At 29.1% G+C, this 22,268-nt stretch overlaps 1 protein-coding gene across 1 annotated transcript; it reads left to right on the top strand.

Annotated features, from left to right (window-relative positions):
- The first annotated feature begins 6,930 nt into the window (after positions 1-6,930).
- LOC147067088 (farnesol dehydrogenase-like) lies at positions 6,931-18,766 on the top strand. Its single transcript, XM_085954322.1, has 7 exons — positions 6,931-6,978; positions 8,610-8,844; positions 11,362-11,521; positions 13,345-13,471; positions 14,036-14,168; positions 16,507-16,668; positions 18,654-18,766. The coding sequence occupies exons 2-7, from the start codon at positions 8,638-8,640 to the stop codon at positions 18,699-18,701; spliced, it is 837 nt and encodes a 278-aa protein (XP_085810448.1). The 5' UTR covers positions 6,931-6,978; positions 8,610-8,637; the 3' UTR covers positions 18,702-18,766.
- The last annotated feature ends 3,502 nt before the right edge of the window (positions 18,767-22,268 follow it).

Raw genomic sequence — 22,268 nt, 5'->3', positions numbered from 1 at the left:
CCACCTGTCGGCTTTTCTAAGGACTTATTGACCCACCCTCGTACCTAATTTATTTACAAAACAGAAAAATTGAATCGACGCGATTTTGTACTAGGTACTCCATATAAGTCTATGAGGTTTTGTCAACCTGAGTGGTTGCCTCTCGAAATTCTTCAGAAATATCGACATATGTAATTGTATGTATATAAGTAACAAACTGGTTGGTAAAATCGATTTCCATGCATCTATTATTTTATTATGTTAGGATTCATCTTTCCAGAAATCTTTAGGCTCTGTCAACTGTCAACTATACTATGTCTCTTGTCTGCTCGCTAATTATTATCACGGTCATATTATAATTAAGTTAATTAAATTGTAGTCTGATCGTATCTATTATGTTAACTATTTCTAAGAACAAGATTAAAACTGATTAAATTTAAGACATTTTTCTACGAAACGTTATTCTTTTTATCTCGATAAATAATGTGGAAAAAATAAAGGATCACGTGCAGTTATAGGTGAATCATCAATATATACATCATACAGATACGACTATATAATATACTTATATGCCAGCAATCAAATAAACCTGATTTTTATTTTATGTGGTACCACATGTTACCTGTTAAAACATGAATAAATTATTGTAATAAAAAAGTCCTTGAAAAGTTCATTGAACCTAAATTGCACATTATTAGTTGATTTTAAAATTGGAAAAAATAATTGAAGTACCGAGATTTAATTTTAAGTTTCAGATTACATAAAAATGTATATTTTGACGTAGAAAATATTTAAAAAAAAATGCATTCTAATGAATTCATTATTATATTAGTAATAAAAAAAATTAATTGCTATGTCATATGTTTTATTTGTACTTATTTCTCAATATTTTTATTTATATAAATACTTGTTCCTAGATTATCCAAATTTAAATTAGACATAAAATAAATCAAGCCTAATTGCTTGGAATTAAAACATGTCTGCGGTGAATTTTCTGAGAAACAGTTTAATTAATATGAAATACATTTTGGTAGAAAAATAATTAAATTTTTTTCACAAGATTTAAGAATGTAATATTATTTTTTAAAACACATCAAAGCAAATAAAAATTCCTCCAAACCAACCCGCCGCGTACCACACTCGGTCTTAATCGAGTGTATCACGATGCCCTACGTTTAATGTGAAGCATCAGCAGTTTTTTACGCCTGGTAATCTCTCATAAGTAGACATCCACGACCGAGGTCTGTAAGAAAATGAATTTAATTATAAATAAAAAAACAAAGCTAAACAATACAAAAACTATGGGAAGAGATATTCATATCCGCAATAAAACACCGCATTTTTTTTTAAGTTAGAAAGTTGGCCTGTTTGGCGACAAGATCGGACGACCCGATGGACCCTACAGCTAGTCGGACTGACTTGAGCATCTATTCTCTCTCGGAGCACATTCTCCAATAATTCCAGACGATGTGGCTTGCATCCTGTACTTCTCCGCGACTTCTCCGCGACTTACGAATCCACCATGGCCAGTCAAAAACTGACTGGTATATAGTAGTCAGGAGTCAATTTGGTTAACTCCAATCGCCGTTGTACATTAGGAAAAAACAAATCAGAGAAATATATAACTAATATAAAAATCATTTTGAACAAAAATACGATGCCCAAAGTGATTCTAACCCGTGCCCCTAGGATTCGCGCACATGTGCTCTACCAACTAAGATATGTGCGTCCGATATGTGTCAAAGTTAGATATATTTTTCTGGGGTATTTTCAACTCATGTATGTTCAATAAAATATACGTTTGTCTTTTGCTGTATCATTATATTTTTCAATAAATTCTCTTCTCTCGATTATTTTTATAAAATATTTCTTGTGTGAATTTTTTTTCATCAAGTCCCTACCACATTTACATAAGTATTTTAGTCATATTTCTTGTCTGTGTCCTTTTTTCAGATTTCCCAGTGACGGTTATATATTATGGCAGAATATTTTCTATTCCGTGCTATCCGTAGTAGGTATCTACTTTCCATAATTTCAGTCCACTCATAAACTTGACGGTTTTTCGGTTTAATTTTCCATTTTTCTACTTTTTGTTTTCAGTATTGCCACTTGCATTATCACACATTGGAGATGTTAATGCACTATGAGTTAGTATCCGTAGATGTGACCCGTAGCATCTTTCAAAGACTTGGTTATATACTGAAATATAATATATAAGTATATTATTCAACTGTTTCAATAGAATTTAGATGATACTCGATTATTTACAAAGCTTACTGATATGAAGTGCTGAAGTAATATTCCACTATGCCAAGAAAATAAATTATATGCAAAGCCGTAACTAAAATTTCCATACCGGGCAACAAGTGTTTAAGTATTAATTTGAATGACAAAGCAAATAATATTACTTGCTGTAACGTTATTTTAACGGTATAAGGTAAATAACATTTCGAACATAAAATATCAGCTATTTATTACACAGTTTATCATCATGGCAACTATTTAAGTTGTATTATATTATAATACAACGACATGCATATTCATTAAAATGCAATAGTTTGCATTTTATATTGTATATTTACTAATATTATATAATATAATTTATGTTTTGATAATAATTAATAATGATATTTAAATTAAATAAAAAGTGAAATTTTCCGATATTTTTGTACTACAATAATGTTGGGAAAAGCAGCATATTATTATGACTTGCTTAATACTTTCATGATCACAAAATTGTTTAATTTATTATAATTAATGATTATTAATGAGCGTCTTATAATAGTATATTGTCAAAACATGAGAGATTTTTCTTTTCTTATTTCCCTATTAACCCTATTTTTAATAATGTAAATAAAATATATGTAAATAAATTTCTAAATTTCTATGCCTTTTTCGTGATGTGACATTTTTAACAGCTACCACTTTGCCCCGAATATGTATAAATACCGCATTGGCTCTTAAGTAGCGATCGACAACCAACGGGAGTATAATAATATAAGATCTGAAAATGATTGATGACATGTCAAATTAAGCACCTAGTGGGAAAAATTCAAGCTTGCAATTCGAGTTTTTTTGATAATTAACATTTTTAACTGTTTTATAATTAAGGTAATCCTAATCTAAAATAATAAAACAAAAAAATATTTTTTATTTATAGTCGAAGATTAATAGATTCAATTTTGTTGAATGATCCCATCTTATTATTACATATTATTTTATGATCATGTTTGACATTAAAATTTAGTTCATTAAGTTTCCTCTAACGTATAAAAATATGTTTGACTAATTCATGATTTCAATGTTTTCTAGGTAGTGGTATTTATTTAAAAAATATATCGATTTTCATACAAAAAAATATAATGGATATTAAAAATAAAAATATGCATAACTTGAAATCATTTTATTAATATCAATTATAATTTCAATATTGTGACTATACCTAAATTATATTTGATATAAATAAAAAGGATTTCAAGTAGACGCATGTTTATTTTTTATTAAAATCGACGTTTTTTAGAAGAAAAAAAAATGATAAACTATTTTTTTTAATAATAAATAGAACCATAACACAATTTATGTTCCTTTAACTCATCCTTTAACGAATTTTATAAAATGTTATAAAATAATATATAATAAAATATTATAAAATGTAAATTATCAAAAAAATATATCAAATTGCAAGCTTAGTATTTTTCCGATAGGTGATCTTGTAGACGAAGTATTCACCTTAAATACTCACTATAATTTTGATATATGTATACCAGAAGTCAGAACCTTTCTAAATTATGTAAATTCTATAACAATTTATTATCGCATAATATATCAATAATAATTATATAAGTACATTAAAAAAACTGTAATTTATCGACACTCATAAATTATAGATATTTGTAAGTACCTTATGCATTAATTATTATATTCAATTTGAAATTAATTACCGGAAGGCTTGTATAAAACAATTTAATTAATTATTAAAACAAGTCAAAAAGTTTTATTTGAAAAAAACTGAGTCATAATTTTGAAGGACTATTAAAATTTGTTTGAAAATTTATAATAATAAATCTATCGTCAAATGGGTACATATAATATTTATTAATATATGGATTACATATTTTTCATCAATACATTAAAAAAAAACTTATTTTATGTTGCCGCCCATTCATAAATTTAATCTTCTCAATGTACCCGGTCGAAGGTTGCTGACCCCTGCCATTGTATTAATAATAGTTAATAATAATAGCTAAAAATATCGTGTTTTAAAACAAGATAGAGAATGAAACACGTATTGCGGGAAGGAAAATATTAATCATCACATTGAAAATATTATGCAATATATTTTACACATCTTTGTGAGAAGTTGAGTGATTTTTTATTTGCTATGAATACCTATAATATCACTTATTATTAAAATTAATTTCCCGAATAATCTTAGAGATGAAAATTAAATACGTATACATTATAATAGTGGCATGCGGTGACTTTTTAAGTAAGGGATGCTGTCAAGGGGGAAACACAAACAACATTAATAAGTTTTTTAAATTCATATCAACTAAGCTCGTTTTTAACAATGATTTTTAAAAGGTTTATGGATTTTATGTTATATAAACTTTGATTGAGTGGTTTCGTTTCAGAGATGTGTAAATTAAAAAAAATAATAACGATAAACATGAGAAAAAGCCTTTTCATAATAAAGCATGCGCCGCATCTACCGCATGTATGGATTCCACTGCATTATAGAGCAGTTTATTATATAGGTATCTTACATTTACTGTAAATTTGCTATGAGTTTTCTCACAAAATGTATTCTAATACATAATCATTCTGTATATCTACCATATTAGCATTATAACATTTTAAATAATATATTATGATCATTAGATATGGTATAATCAAGAGTCAATTCATTACCTTAAGCTTCATCCACTCTTATATGAGTTTTCTTACATTAGGATTCATATTTCACATGCACATGTGAACACTGGCAGCACGCAGTGATTAAGAAAACTACACTTTACGAGTAACGTTTTGTCACTTTTGTAAATACCACTCAGGTGCCTAAATATTTTCCATATTAGTTTGGCTCAGCGACCATTACAAATATTTGTTACCAGAAGTTGACGTAAATGTTGACCCACTCGATTTAAATATCGTTCACTAGGATCGCTTTTGGACCAGCAAATCAGTTCATTATTAAGTATTTATATTTTCGAAACATTTATCTTTAAAACCCACTTTGCCGCTTTTACTTTCAAAACAGTGAAAAGTCTATTGGGTCTTTTAAAAAGATAGGAAGGTTGTCTACAAAGCGCAAATAACCATTTAAGATGATTCATCTGTTTTCCTAATTAAGTCACCTGAAAAAATATTTTACTTTACTCGTGTTGCCTTGCCGGATAAATTTGCTAACGGAAAACCTACAAGATGGCATAATATAAATCGCTGCTGCATCAGTGTTTCTATATGTTATTCAAAATGTTTATATAACGCCTGGGATTTTTTTGGTTGCACAAAGCATCTATAATTGAGGATGTATCAAATGTCAAAATCAATAAAACCAAGGTTAAAAGTGTTAGTCTATATTCTTGATATCGGTCTATAAGTTCCGGATATGGACTATTTTTTGTTAAGCCGAAATTTATTCATAATTGATATCTTGAATAATATAAAACTCACTTATCTTAATTTATCGTAGACTGCAATAATAGGTACATAATTTACCTGTTTTACATAAAACGTAAAATACTCTATTACGTTGATTAAAATAATTATATAATGTTTGCACACAAAAGATACATTGACGTAGCATGTCAATATTTTTTAATCATAAAATATAATTTTTTTATTTGTGTTTTGTTACGTTGCTTAATATAAGTGGCATAGACATGAAAAAAATATGTACAATTAAATTTTTATACGACATTGAATAACGATTATCTTAAAATAAGACCAGTCAAAGATTCATAGACGTGTCGTTATAACTAACCAAAAAGAATCGTGTAGGTTATAGTAATACATTTTTATATACTGGTTTACAATATTTTTGAAAAACATACGATATCAAAGTATATACTGCAAGTATATATAATATGTATATTATAAACCTTCATTTTAAAAAAATATACTCATTACTGTCATCAGCCTGGGGTTAACCACTGTTAGATGAAAGTTGCGTCGCGGTTTTACATACTTCCACATAACTCAACTACTTCTTCGCTTCGTGTCTAGTTTTTGAAAGATTTCTACCTTTTGGGTACCATTTAATGACAAGATTTGTTCAACAATTATCTCTTCAATGGTCTCACATGGCGGAAGGCGCAATACATGCAATGCGGGAACGTAACAGTATAGGTAGTAAGTAGGTACATACCTGTTCGTCGAGCTATGTGCTGAGATAATTGTATTAACATTTTAATAACAAATCCTTTTATTTATTTATAACAGTAATAAATAATAATATTCTCGAGGGATGCAATTCAGTAGGTACTTATTTTTAAACAAGAAAATAGAAACGAATTAAATGTGGTTTAATGGCAATATAAATTATGAAAATTATCATTTCTTCCCTTACCCTACCCCATATAACGGAGTACGGGTTATATTAGCACACAACAGCACTCAACTCATTGGATCCTTGCTTTAGATCAAACACATATTGATAAAACTATATATAATTTTACGGGTAGGTAGTTAAAATAATGAAATTTAAACAATAGGCTAACTATTTAAACGTGTGTTTTAAATATACACACAAAATACAATAATATAAAATTTATGTATTTTATGTTTTTGAAGATACAATAATAATATTCGTCCACGCTGACACTGGTCCTTTGTAACTGATCCCAAAGTCAAGAGCAAATGTATATACCAACCTATGTATTTACTTTTTTTGTAGGAAATGAAAAAAACACAAGTCATATAAATATTGCAGATTTCATTTGAAAACTTAGTCGCATACGAGTGGGCATCGTTTGATTGTTTATCTTTATATTAAAGGTAAGAATTTTTATAAATATGTAATTTATCATGTGTTTCGCTTTTAAACACTTGTATCATAATATAACCAATAGGTATGTAAAAGCATAATATAGTACGAGTATTATACCATACAATTTAAAATTATATGCAAGCAATAAGTTGTTTATCACAATATGATATTTAAATATTATGTATGATTCATGGTTGCATTACGATTAATTAAAAATAAAACAGTATGTATCCTAAAATTATTTGACAAAGCGCTACACTTACCTTCTAATGGTTTTTAGTTATAATATAACAAATATCACATAATTTTTTTGATTTATAACTAAAGATCAATATTGAAATAATAATTATAAATCATTGAATTGAGAATGAATCATAACTAGGTAAGAAGTCACAATATATTATATTGCTATATATCATCAAGCATCACCATGTCTGTTCAGGTCTAGGACGATTTGGCACCGGGACAACTGGACGCCACGGAATTCGAAAATAAATAGACGTTAGGTACTTATAGGTACTTTTAAATATTTAATATTATTATTCATATTTAAATGATTAAATTATGATTTAATAGTTGGTGAGAATGTAAATATGCGGACGTAAATTATGATTTAATCATGCATATGTTTAAGTTCCAATGAAAAAAGAGTTTTTTTATTTTATATAAAGCCTTAGGCATGGTAATTCTCAATCCGCAATAAAGAATACATTACATATGTTAAGAGTAAAATGAATTAAAACTACTAAGTAGTAGATAGAAACTGATTAAAATACCTTGTCTATGTTCTTATACGTGTCTACGACAGTGCGGCGTCCAATTGTCCGGAGTCCAGTCGTCCCATTCCCTGTCTATCCTACTATAGACTATATTACTATTTTGAAGATCACAGAATCGTCAGAGATATAATATGTGAATAAAAAATAATTATTTATTTAGCAAGCATAGTACTTAAGTGAATCCACGAATAAGTATAAATAAAAAATACTAAAATATTGACTTGACTGAAGGTTGTATACATATTATCCATATTGTCATCCAACTAACTTTCATAATGTAGTCAAAAAGATAGAGGGGCTTTTATTTGGCTACATATTTTTTACGACGTAAATAAATTTATGCAATTATTGCTCGTATTGACGTGTGTACCTATCACTTATCAACAATTAATTTAAGGGCAATAACCGTGTTTAAATCAACCATTTCGGGTATTGATGTATTCCACTTGTGTGGGATGAGTTTAGGTAGACGTTGTTGCATATAATTTTTAAATAATATCTACTTGACTGACTTGGTGTACTTATTTACACGTATTATTTTTTCGCTTCATTTGCAAGTTTTCTTGTTATTATGCCTAGTTCAGACCAAGATATACATGTAAACAGCTTAATCATGATGCAAATGTTCAATTGATGTTTTTGTATTCCAACACGGATGGTAAACACTGTTCACCTTCTGATGTATCTTGGTTTATACTAAGCATTACGGTGTTTAAATGTTGTTAATAATTATACTTAGTTTCTTTGTATTTCATGTTAGGTTGTGAACGTATTAAAATGTATAATTTGTTAATTTAACTTAATGCAATACACTTTAAAAAAATATTTACTTTTTAAAACCTTCTATGTTTTTCACACAGAGAACAGTGAAATTTTACGAACCCAGCGATGTCACTCCCCTCAGCCAGATCTGCATTTTTGTTCCTGTGCCTGGCAGTTTGCTGGCACACCAGTTACTCGGCCGATTGGCGCTGGCATGGAAAAGTCGCGGTAGTGACTGGGGCAAGTTCCGGTATCGGGGCTCAGATCGCCCTTCAGCTTGCGGATAGGGGGATGGTGGTTGTGGGCTTGGCACGCAGGGATGAAAAAATCAAGGTAACCAAGTGATGATAATACTATTTTTATAGACGCAACCGCTCTTCATTCTTTTTTATAGTGACAAATATTTATTATGAATACGTATCTTCATCCCAGCTTCAAACAATTCGTCAGTGCAATATAATAGTTTTGAGATAATTTATTGTGAAAAATGAATTCAAATATAATTGCAGTGTTGAGATTATATAACTAAGTAGAATTCTTCGTTGAATACTAATCAATCAAAATCATGGTGATACTTATTGAAGTATCAACAAAAGTACACCCGTTTTTATGATTGATACTAATCGATGATAATAATTATTTATGAAATGTGTTTATCATTTAATATCAATTCACAACATATAAAAAAGCTCGTTATGTATCTAAGTGGAACAAGACACATTATCCTAAAACCATTTTATATACGGCGAATACCAAGTAAAAAACACATTTTATATAATATATTTATATTTGTCATAACTGATGTCAATTCAAAAAGTAATTTTCTCCCTACAACGAGTAAGAAACGGGGTGACATTATAATATAATTGGATAAAGGCGCAAAAGCTGCACCAAAATCTTTTTTTGAAAAATAAATTTAACCATTTCTTTTATTCAATAGGTATACATAAAATTTAAGATTCAAATTTTTTTGTGTGGATCTGCGAGGTTATTCTTACATATCACTTTATATGTCAATTAATTTATCATCACAAGAAGTAAACTGTTAAATGTACTATCTTTTATCACCCGCTCTCTTGGCTGTGTTAACTTTTAGAGCGAGATTGAGTACATCAATTTCTATATAAATAATAATATATCCAACTGATTTTCTCTTAGATATGCTTACATACTGTGGTTTAAATGCTAAAAGATATCAATATTTGGCCACGTATTTTTTTCGAATTTATACGTGGTGTAAATGAGAACACTGCCATTCTTGGTAGTATTCACTTGTGTGTCATTGATAACTATTTTAGAAATTGGGAGCATCAGTTGTTTGTTCTTCCGAGGAGCAGAACTAACCTGCTATTGGTGATGCCAATTGGGAGGGTAATAACTCTGTTCAACCAAATCGCTTCGGATGTTGATATATTCCGTCTACGTGAGGATGAGTATAGGTGGACGTTGTTTTATAAGTTCTTAAAATAGGGTCCACTTAGGTCATTCGGTGTGCTTCCATGCTTTATTATTTATATTTAATATTTTTTTAATACAATTTTATATTCTTTACTTTACTTTTCATACTGTTTTTGTGATACTGCATATATTTATTTCTTATTTACACTGTCTTTGTTTTTGAATGTCATATTGTGAACGTCTTAAATTTGTAATTTGTAATGTTCAAGGTATGTAAAAAAAAAAAAAAAAAAATGAATTTTTGAATTTGAATATAATCTACGTCACGGGTCACGCCCCCCCTCAATAGATAGTTCCCCGCGAGCTGTCAAATATCGAGTGGGGAGTAGGTAGTAACATTTTATTTTAAATACATATTTCAATGACATGACTAATAATAATAACAAGATAAAAAGAACTTTTTATATACCACGTTTTTAAATTTTCTATTGAATCATATAAACTTTCTATGTATTAATAAAAACTTTTTATTGTACTTGATAGAAATAGGTACTGAATATATATTATATAATACAGAAATGTCATTTTGACATTTCATATTGATTTCCATAGTAACACACATATTTATTAATAATATTATAAATAATGCAACCAATAATAGTGAGTAGTAAATATTACTTTTAACGATTTTTTTCCGAAACATACAAAACAGAATTAAATGAACATGAATTCAATTCTGCTTAAAGATGGCCAATAGTATTAAAATAATGGATTGTCGTCGTGTTCTGATATATTCTAAAAGTTTTTAATGTCTAGCTAGTCGGGAAGATAGTTAAAAAAATTGTACTGCACAAGAAAAAATCTGTACCGGACAAACAAGAATACGAGCTAATAAAAACGTGGTTAAATTGTAGATTATGTTGATATGTTCAATTCTTGTTTGACGTTTCAATACAAAATTTCGGGGTTAGGGTGGAAAAAACTATACACGAACATACCTGAATTTGACCAAGATTTGCAAATAAGAGACGTATTTCAGATGACATTCGTACCAACTTAAATTTTTTCCGTATTACGAATTTACCAATAGTTGCTCCATGTTAATTTTCACCAATAAAAATAACGCAAACATGCTAAAGTGTTAAGTAAACTGTTAAGAATAGCTGTGCCGCCTCATGAAGAGGTTTCGTAACAGATTATTGTTTTACGAGAAATCGATGTTAGTCACGTCACGTCTTGCTGAACCTATTAGACAACAGCAACATATTATTTGTTTGCCAGACCCGAGTTCGAACCCGGGACTCAGCCATGGTGGGCTATTCTTCAAACTATTATATTAATTTTATCTCAATACTGAAATAATTGCCGTATCATTGATAAATCATTTTGAGAAAAATTTCCGTATATTTTTTCTTCAAGAATTCTAAGCTATTTAATTGTATTGTTCTCAAGGAATTGTCAAAGCAAACGAATGGAAAACTTTTCGGAATCAGGTGTGATTTGACCAAAGAAGAAGACATTATTAAAGCATTCAGATATATCGAGGCTACTTACGGAGGAGTGGATGTTCTTATAAATAACGCAGGAATATATAAAGTATCATCTCTAATCGGTAAGTAAACCTATTTTTTTTACTAATTGAGCAAACCCACTGGCCACGAGGTAGTATTAAATACTGTATACACACACACAAGTTGACAACATCATAAAAACGGCAACTCAATTCTACTCGCCCATTAAATTGCGGAAAAATGTAATTAAACAGAAACTATGTAGACACTTTGTGATAATGTTTTTTATAATGTTAGATCCTAAAAAGATCATATGGACCTCCACAGAGTGGATGTTGTATTATCAGATTTTTGTTTTACGAGAAATGGATGTTAGTCACTTATTCAACCTATTAGATTCATACTCTGGGTACACATACATACATTGAAAAACAACATGTGAATTTTTCAGACCCGGGACCCCACGACGTTGTAAACCTGATGCGTAACCGCTCGGGCATAAATTAGGATAAATTATAATACATCTGTAAGATGTCCAGATTTTCCTTTGTACTCGGATATAGTTTATAAAAAAAACATTACATATTTATTAATATTACCTACTATAATTTATTTTATTTTATTTGTATTTTTTATGGTAAATAAATAAAGTCAGCAAATGAAGTTAATTTCATAGTTATAAAACTATAAAGTTTAATAAAAAATATATTTATTTTATATCTTATGTATCTGTATTTTCATTTATTTTATGATTATTATTATAAACAACTATCAAAAATGCATGTAAAGATTTTGCAACAGTATGTTTTTTAAGTAAATAATGTAGGTACTTTCGCATTAGTCTGTAAGAATAAAAAAATATTCACAAATAATCTAATGTTGGGTAAACTACTATGTACATACTGTAATATTACCAAGTTATTCATGTTTATAAGTTTAGTAGGTTCATTTTTATTAAAGTAATTCTATATAATTAGTTGTGATTGTATAGCTAGATGAATAGTAGTATTCTGATTGAATAATTCCAATACATAGGTATAGCAATTTAATTCTTCGTATATGTTAGGGATTGCAATACCGGTATTCCAGTATTTATCAATACCGAAATACCGGTTTTAAAAATCCAAAATACCGTAATTTTCGGTATTAAGAAAACATACTCGTTTACGTTTTTGGCGACGAATTTGATGTTATTTCTTCATTAGTTTATACTGTATTTCCTATTCAATTGACTGTATAAGTTATGTGCTGATAAATGCAAAATATTGACTGAATCCAACATAGGTGAAATAACAATAAAACACAATTCATTAAATATACCCATTTATAAAATTGTCTCGATAAATTAATCTACTGATATTATTTCGAAATAAAAAACATCTGTGACTAATGTTCAATTATTCTACAATAATAATATTGATGATTGTACAGGTTTTGAATTTAAAAAGCTTTTCCTGCAGCCGCGCTTATTTACACTTAATGGACTAGCCTTTTTGAGGGCTTTAGTTGAAATTATCAACATATTAAAATTATTTGTAAAAATCACCAATTCTACAATATTGTAATTAAAACATATTTTTAAATGTCACCATAATAAATGAAGTAAGGTAGGTTTTTTTCCTATAAAATAATGTTTTAAAAAGATTGTAATAGCTATATTTACTGATAAGTAGGTACTTATGTTTTAACGAATACCGGTATTTAATAAGAAATAACGAAAAACCGGTAGTGATATTTTCATTCGGTATTGCAATCCCTAGTACATGTTCATATCAACATATTTTTTGGGTCTACATTTTTTTAAATACTTATATAGTTACTTATTATATTTTGAAAAAGTATTTTCGAATCAGTACCTATTGAATAAATAAATATTTTAATTATTTTTTATAATTTACAAAAAAAAATCTTCATTAATTTGTAGATGGCAATTTCGAGGATTGGAAATCGGTTATTGATTTGAACGTGTTGGGACTGTCTGTTGCTTCAAGGGAAGCACTTAAAACTATGAGGACACGAGGCGATGATGGAAATATCATCAATATAAACAGGTAATCAGACAAGCCATAATATTTACGTACTTTTCTATCGGTGTACTAGATTTAAAAAAATAAATATTATTTACCATAATAATTATAATTTATTATGAGTAAGAATAACCAAAAACTCTGTCAGATACCTACTTGTGTAATCAGCATATTTGAATGCAACGTATTAAAATATTGTTCTATATTTATTACTACTTTTTTAGACAATAGCTAACAACCAATATTCATATGATATTTAAATAACTCCATATTAAAGTACATTTCCACAGTGTCAAAATGGATATACGGTTAAAATATTTTAAATAAATATAGAATTTAAACAGATTGATTGATTCGGATAATGGTCTTTATGATATTGTTATCCCCGTTTTCTTTCGCTTCATAACGTGCATTATTGTAAAAAAACCTTTTTTTTTATAAAGGAATACATTTATTAATATCGTTATGTTACATATCTACGTAGTTTGGTAAATTATTTTACTAAAAGAGAATATCAAATAGGTACTGGGTAAAAGTACAAATAGATACTTGTATATATTGCTAATCAAATACCTAATTGTTTTTCAGTGTATCCGGTCACAGTGTTCCCTATACTGAATTCCCATCAGGACTTTACTCCGCCAGCAAATATGGCGTAACCGCCATTACCGAGTCACTTAGGCTTGAACTCAGAAACTTGAACTCCAAAATCAGAATGACGGTAAAGTGATAATATATTATTATGAACACCATCCTTATAATGTTCAGGCGACACACTAGTCGTGACATGACCATTGATTGTCGATAAACTGTAATTTGCATACAATTCAGTCTTCTGTAATGTCCGTACGATAGATGCGTCAAAACTTTTTTGGTCCACGCCTTGGCCAATATATGGTAGTGTCATTGGATTTTGGCACGTTGCTTAGGATTCAGATGGACGCAGCAAATGGACAGGCCATAACGTATTCCGCGGTTTCGTCAGTGCCACATTCGTAGGTTGTAGATCATCGGAGTATACTAACTTCCGTATAATATAATATATCCTAGATTCTGACTACTGATGTTCTTATACGATTTATCTTAATCTAAATGGCGAATTCAAATAATAAGAATATAGGCACCTACCTCATTTCTTTTTTTTTTTAATATTCCACATTGTGAAGTATGTGAAGATTTATCATTGATAATATGAAAAAATACTGATCATGCAGGAAAAGATCATGCAGAAAAAAAATAAAAAATGTAACTTTTATAAATACAATATAAGGTATAATCAATAATCTTAATTAAATCTTTATATTTTTTTTTTACTAAGAACGAATAATAAAATAAGTACGCAAGACAAGGCTTGAACAAAAACGATGCATGAGTGCGAGTGAGAAAGTATTCGGCACCCTTATAATCTCTGCGACACGCGCTAGAGTAAGATAAAAGGTCTACATATGTGTGAGCTAGTTTCCAAAAGTATCGCCAGCAAATGTGTGGTGAATCGCTTCACGTAGCGTCGCTAACCTGCGAGCCCGTGTTGCTAAAATTGCTATTTTTTGTGTTAAACATAAAGTCAGTGGTAAATATTTTTAGTTGATTAGAAAAATGGTTCTATGTGTTGTATTAAAATATGGTAGCCGTACTGATAAGCAAGAAGATGGTATTACGTTTCATAGGTATGTTGATACATGTTCGTGATAATTTATTTGTATATTATTATATATTTTAATATCAGTGACCTAGTGTTTCTTTAAAATAACTTTAATTATGGATATCTTTACCTAATGGTTGCATTTTGACCGCTTAAAAATACTATATAACGTAAAAAATTATATTTTAATTCTGAGCGTCTAGTGTGAGCACTTTGGGCGAGCACTACCGAAATGGTCTATGGGCTCGAACATTTGTAGACGAATGCGTTTGTATTGTAACATTTGTAGCGACAAACCAAACGCATGGCACGCAGCTTCATTTAGCAATGCAACGGGTGGCGTCTAGATGTATCTATAGTCTATGACGCAAGATGATTATTTAAAGAAGATGTATATATTATATTTTCAAGACAACATAAATAAATAATTGATAATGTTTCACGACTGCGATTAATTCCGTGTGAAAAATAATTTATTATGTTAGTGCCTACCTACAGTGATATTCGATTTTCAATTTATGCCCTTAATGCTGAGCTTATATCTTTGTTTTGAAATTTACAAGAACATAAAATCCTATTTCATGCAAACATAAAATGGTAAAAGTTAAAATATACAAGACATTTGTTCGATAGATACGAATATTCAGAATGGGTACATGATTAACTAAAATATTTAACTTTGTAGCAAATGAAAGACCGAATACAAATATTACAAGTTTTCGGAATAGGCTTCGTGGAAATAAGTTCTGAATGTTAGTAGATGCGTGTGTGTGTCAAAATTTTAAAGATTCTTATTGACGTTGTCCGTTTAAGATAGCAAGAACTGAAAAGAAAAATAAGAAAATGACCGGTTAGGTATCTAATGAATTTGCATTAAATTTGAAACTAAAAAAAAGGGCGGCGGCATTCTACATCTGCCCAAGAGGGGCAATTTTCCTAGCAATTATGTCGTATTTATTGAATTTTAATTGCGGAGTGCTGTTAAAGTTTGACTAGTACATACATACTTCTACAATGGGGAAGATACTTGCATTTCTTTTTAATTATTGAGCAAGACGTAACTGCGATGAAACAATGACGGCAGTAACAAAGTTTTTTAAGGCTCTTATAAAAATTATTCGTTATTAAAGTTATTTTAATCTCTTGATAAACGTATTGTAAATTTCGTCACGTAATTGCAAGCATATTCAATTGGGGCGTAGCGTAGGTACAACAAAGTAGCTTGAAGTATATTCATCAAAAAGTTTTAATATTTTTCTTTGTTATCTTCTTAATTAAAAACATGTAAAATTTTAAATATTTTGCGAGTAATTGAACTTTTTTCCACAATATTTAAATTTTATTTTAAGACAACTTAGTAAACGAAATAAATAATAATTGATACTCTTTGTAAATAAAATAATGTCTCCTCTCACAGAGTATCAGCCCAGGATTGGTAAAATCAGAAATTATTTCAAACGCCAGCGCCGACAACCCAGAAATCCTGGACCAGAAAACCTATCCTCTGCTTCCAAGTGTCGCGCCAATTGACATTGCTGAAGGTGTAGTTTATGTTCTTAGCACCAGGCCCGTTGTCCAGGTAAATGACTAATTATTATAATCATTTTCATTCAACGATTAATAATTATAATTTTTCAAGTGCCTACTTAAATATAATATGTAGCTACTTATTATATATATATATTTATTTATTATACTTACTATATTAAATATCTTCTTCTTCCACCCTGTCAGTCCCAACATTGGGGCATAAGGCAAGCATAAGTTGGCGCCACTTCCCTCGGTCCATCGCCAACTCTTGCGCCTCTTATCAAAAATTCAATTATAATTCCCATTTTCCCCAATAGATCGTATATCGGTAAAAATCATGAACTATTATATATTACTAAATGTGGGTATTTACTGAAAAATAATTCCGTATTGGCGAGCTTTTTATCATATATGAATACATATGGCCATTCCTTGCAGTACCTATGTGTAGATATGTACTGACACTGATGAAAGTAAATCATCAAATATTATTTACACAATTTGGAAAAGCTTTGCAAGTCTACATATTATTAGAATTGATATGAGTATTCAACCTTGAATAAAATGTATATGAAAATATAGGTATTTACACCGTACAAATAAACATATTATTGAGTGCCTATAGCAGATATATTTTACAATAATTGGCAGATATTTATCCGATCAAGTTATGAAATATACATGTAGGTACTCGTAGAAAAAAACCTTGTAAATAAGTCTTATTACGTGGAACTTAGACTCGTGTCCTACCGACTAATAACGGAGTTCGTTATACTTCCTCTGATTCATAGTAAGAAAATCATTCATATATGATCATCATTAATTCTGGTGACATTATGGAAAATCAGATGACGTTGTAATATAACGAAGTATATTTATTGATTTTACAAATTAATCATCTGGAAATTACCATGAACTACGTTTAGCAACATTATATATATTATGTTGTCTGTTGAATAAAACTCACTATTTGTCTTTTAAAACTATTTTTCTATGAAAGTATAACATTTTACATTAGTAAAAGCACTGTAATATTGTGATAATACATATAAAAATATTTACTATAAATTAGAATGCAATGTACTGATTTGATGGGTATAAGTAAACATAAAAAAGGTACTTAATAATAACGATAACTTTGAAAGTAAGTAATCTTACTTAAGTAATTGAAATATTAATTGTTAGTGCCAAGCTATTTATTCCTATGTAATAAAATAACTAAAATACTAACAAAGATATCGCAGACCATTTTATCCTGAGGGAAGAAGGCAATTTCAAGTAATTTATTGTTTCCTTTTACTTACTTACATTTTTTCCGAAGACCAAAATAAATTTATTTGTAAACTCTCTTCGTATCATTTACGTTGAACTCAATACGTTCAAAGGGATTCATTTTAATTTAGAAACTTGATATTATGATCATTGAATAATATAAACATTGTACGTGATTGGATAATATAAAGTATAATTTCATAACTATAAATGATCAACTGTAATATTTGTTTTAGAGAATGGTTTAATTAATTAATTCAAAACATCATGTTAGTGGATAATATTTCCTAATACTATAGGTAATAAATCTTTATCTAAACCAGTATTGGGTGATTACTGAATATTTAATTATTCATCTGAGAAATTGGTTTTTTATATTCATGTTAACTACATTTTTTTATATGATTTCTTTAACAAGATTGATGTTAATTGGATGAAATAAATTATATATACGAACCGATTCAAACAACTAATTGAATATTGACTAATTGTATTTATATACTTACTCTAAGCTACAAGTTGTCTGCTTTTTTATTACAGATAACGATCATAATATTATGCTTCAAATTAAAATGTAAATATGGATATAATTCCAATCTAAGTAGATAATTATTACATCATAATCAGTAGGTGCCAATAATCCTTGAATATTTATATAAATGTATTATAAGTTAATAATTAAAATACATATTATAACCATACTGAAATGTACCTAACTTATAGATTATAATACGGTGTGATTTATTCTTTTATTTATTTCAGATTCAAGAATTGACGATCCAGGCAATTGGACACAGTATGTGCTTTTAATAGTATATGTGTATAGTACCTACCGATAATATATTTTTTTTAATAAATGTTTTTATTCAAAATAAGTTTACTTAGTCATTTTCCATCCCCAAATATTCATAAGTTTCAACATTAAATAATAATATGATCATCATCAACAGATGAAAAAAAAAGAATAGGTATGTGTTATTGTATCATTAAAATATATATTATGGTCAATACAATATGCAACCTGTATCCATTTATTCAGTATGCAAATATACCACAGATGTGCACACAAGGTCCTTGGGTCGAGATATGTGACCAAAAAATCACGTGACCAAGAATCCGACGGCGCAAACCTAGAAGAGTCAGTCTTGGAGTTCACTGATGATAGATTCTTTGTACTTTTACCCACGAGGCTTTATGTATCCGTCTCTAATGTACTAGCATCACATTATACGTCAAGTCTCTACTTTTTCCCCTTTACTATCAAGCCTCAAAGACAAAATTTGATCTTATTATACGCATTTCAGTTGTTTATGTAATATTTTTAGTTGTAGTTTCGACATAGTTGTTTTTTACATTCATATTCTTCTTTTGATGTCAGCCTCTCATCCACTTATATCAGAAATGCTAGATTTGAGATAAACATAATCGCTGACCACATATAAGTATATCTTTTGGCAGTTGACTGCGTTGTCGCATAGTGAGTATTATTACGATACACGAAACATCTTAGTCATGTTAAAAATACAGGATATCGCGGCGTGGATGACACAAATGGATACTAACTGTCCTCGTGATTAAGACCGTTAGACCATGCGCATGAAGCACGACCAGTAACAAACCGCGTGAGAGTGGAAATTAGTGGCAACTGCCAGTTTTGGATATCCCACCACCACGTAAAAAATCAAGTACTTATATTTTATCGTATTTTGGTTTTTTTTAAATTGCCCCCCTCATACCATCTTTCTTAGTGCGCAACTGTATATAATATAATATTATTAAACGCTGACTGTAGTAGATAACTAATGTATTTAATGTTATTAATAAATGATGCTCAGCTGTATAATTAAAGTTGATTAAAATATGTACGCATATGAACTAGGTAGTTAGGTATGTACCTACCTAAGTTTTAATTAAAAATATATAGTTTTTCTAAAAAATAACTCACATGTTCATGTAAATAAAAAAAATATTACTGCATCAAAATTATGATGATATATAAAATGTGAATTGCATAATGCTTTCCGAGAAGTTTCCAAAAATCTATGTAAAATTGAGGCAAAATTTTTGAACAAATGCTGTTTCGAAATTCTACGATTAAAATACCCAATTGTTAGCAATTTCTTTTTGTTTTCATTTGTTTATCGACTGTTATTAAAATATAAATATATAACATGGAAACGCTCTGGCACATGTGTAAAAAAGATTTTGATGTCACTGTTGAACACTACTGCATAAAGCACGGGTTCAATTACCTACATACATAATTACATACACACGTATTAATATAATGAAAATAATATGTTTACAAGTATACCGAATCAATCTTCTCTGTCTTCATAGCCACTGGTATTACATAAATTAATAATATAACATGCCTTGTTAACAGCTGACGAGTTTTTTTACAACCTGTTATTGCAAAACCTCCGAGTAACATTAAAAACCAGAGATATTCATTATACGTGTTTCAAAAATATTTAAAAATAAATATACATAAAACTAATTGGTTTATGTTCTGCAAGTTATAACTAGAATATTTTCCAGCTCATTATTTAATAAAACATCAACGATATACGAGGCAGAGGAAGACATCACGTATCGTGGATTAGGAAGTTTCGTGATATGTACGAATGTAGTTCTACCGAACTGGGTAGCAATTATTAAATTGAAGATGGGACTGACGGCAGGCGATCTCCGATAAAGAATGGCCCTTGAAGAACTAGATGATATATTTGTAGAAAAAGTTTATTCTAAGTTTTTTTGGTTTGTGAAATGATGTATTAGTTATCGTTTTTTGTCAGAATCAAACAAACGAGTAAACTTAACAAATATTATTCTACCTATGTTTTAGGTATGGTGTTTCTAAATTGAGAAATAATGATATCAGTGAAGTTTACTTAAGAAGATTTTTTGGTTACAGAACCCAAAAAGTAACACAATATTAAAGATAGGTATTTAACAATTGATTCAACCGTTAGCATACTATAACTAATACTTTACTTATAGTAATCTTTACGAATTATTTTTCTCGTTTTATTGATAAAATTCGAAAGAAGCTGATATTATATGAGCAAATAATTGTATAGGTACCTAGTGTTTATACGTATAATCGGTTTATTTGACCGTATTCCTCACAGCAGTGTCAATAAGTTAACACATGGGGTTGGAAGTCAACATGCGAAGAGGACTTATAAGATTTTTTTGGAGAGACCAGGTGAAGGTCGTATTAGACTTATATCGGACGATGGATCTCAGAGCTGTGCAGTGCAATGAAACATGGCAGAATATCGATGATAACTTATAACGGAGCTGAATCTACCAGTGAATGTCGTGACCCAAGCAGTAAGGAATAACAACTGGGAACAAAAAGTGTCAATCGTATTATAAAAACATGTTTGTTTAATATCACTGCATTGTTTAAGGTTATCAAAATATTTAATGTCCATCATCATAATCTTTGGCAATCGTTTTCATTTTTTTTTTTAAATAAAATTTCTTGTTTGTTTGACATGATTTACCATGTTCATTCAATGATTAAATCAAATGAATCTTTACGACATTTATTACAATGTGCATTGACGTGCCTGAATATAATAATGATATAGATAGGTACTTAGATATAATTTTTGGTGTTAGGGAATGAAATCCTGAATCAGAATAACACATGAGTTGAAAATGAATAAATACCGGTATTTCTAGATTGGATTACATGTATCTTAAAAAATGCTGATTTGTCAGTAAATTAGTATAAAAATGGTAATTTAACTCGGTCAATAGTTTTAATAAAATAAAGAAACATTGTATTCAAAATATCGTAGATATTATTCCATTTGTTACAATAATAATTGTTACTATACATCGCTTGAAGGTTGTCATTATAAAATTATCGCTTAGTGTAAAATTTAACAAACGTGTGAAAATTTCGCGATTGGGGTATCAGAAAAGAACTGTTACATTATTACATAAATATATGTACAATACATACATGTCGCATCCAGTCATTTTCATCATTCATAATAATTATTAATATTCTTATTTGCGACGATGAAGGTCATCGTAATATGCTCTCGATAACCCAGGGATCCTGGCACAGGGATTGAAAATACTAAACATGAAATTCCGGGATAGTTATAAAATCAAGTAGTTTGAAATGACCAGTGTGTTAGAATTGGAAGTGTGGAAGAAGCTTCAAAAATACTTAAAGTTAAAATCTTATTTTTCGGTGGTCTTTCTCAAATTTTATATGTTAAATGATACATACTCATAATGTGTGTTTGTTGAATAGGACACATAAAAAATTCACCATAGAATTATATGGTATTATAGTTATATACTTATTTACTTTTAAATCTTTTAAGATACAATTTGAATATCTTACTA

Source organism: Rhyacophila brunnea, unplaced genomic scaffold (genome assembly GCF_057557595.1).
Source record: "Rhyacophila brunnea isolate RB1 unplaced genomic scaffold, BYU_Rbru_1.0 scaffold_4, whole genome shotgun sequence".
Classification (NCBI taxonomy): Eukaryota; Metazoa; Arthropoda; class Insecta; order Trichoptera; family Rhyacophilidae; genus Rhyacophila; species Rhyacophila brunnea.
This window is presented reverse-complemented; position numbering and strand designations above follow the sequence as displayed.

Bases quoted from the DNA above. Each gene is read 5' to 3' on its own strand.
- LOC147067088 (XM_085954322.1), top strand. From the start codon at position 8,638: ATGTCACTCCCCTCAGCCAGATCTGCATTTTTGTTCCTGTGCCTGGCA. The intron at 8,845-11,361 runs GTAACCAAGTGA...ATTGTTCTCAAG, and splicing joins GCAGGGATGAAAAAATCAAG to GAATTGTCAAAGCAAACGAA. The intron at 13,472-14,035 runs GTAATCAGACAA...ATTGTTTTTCAG, and splicing joins AATATCATCAATATAAACAG to TGTATCCGGTCACAGTGTTC.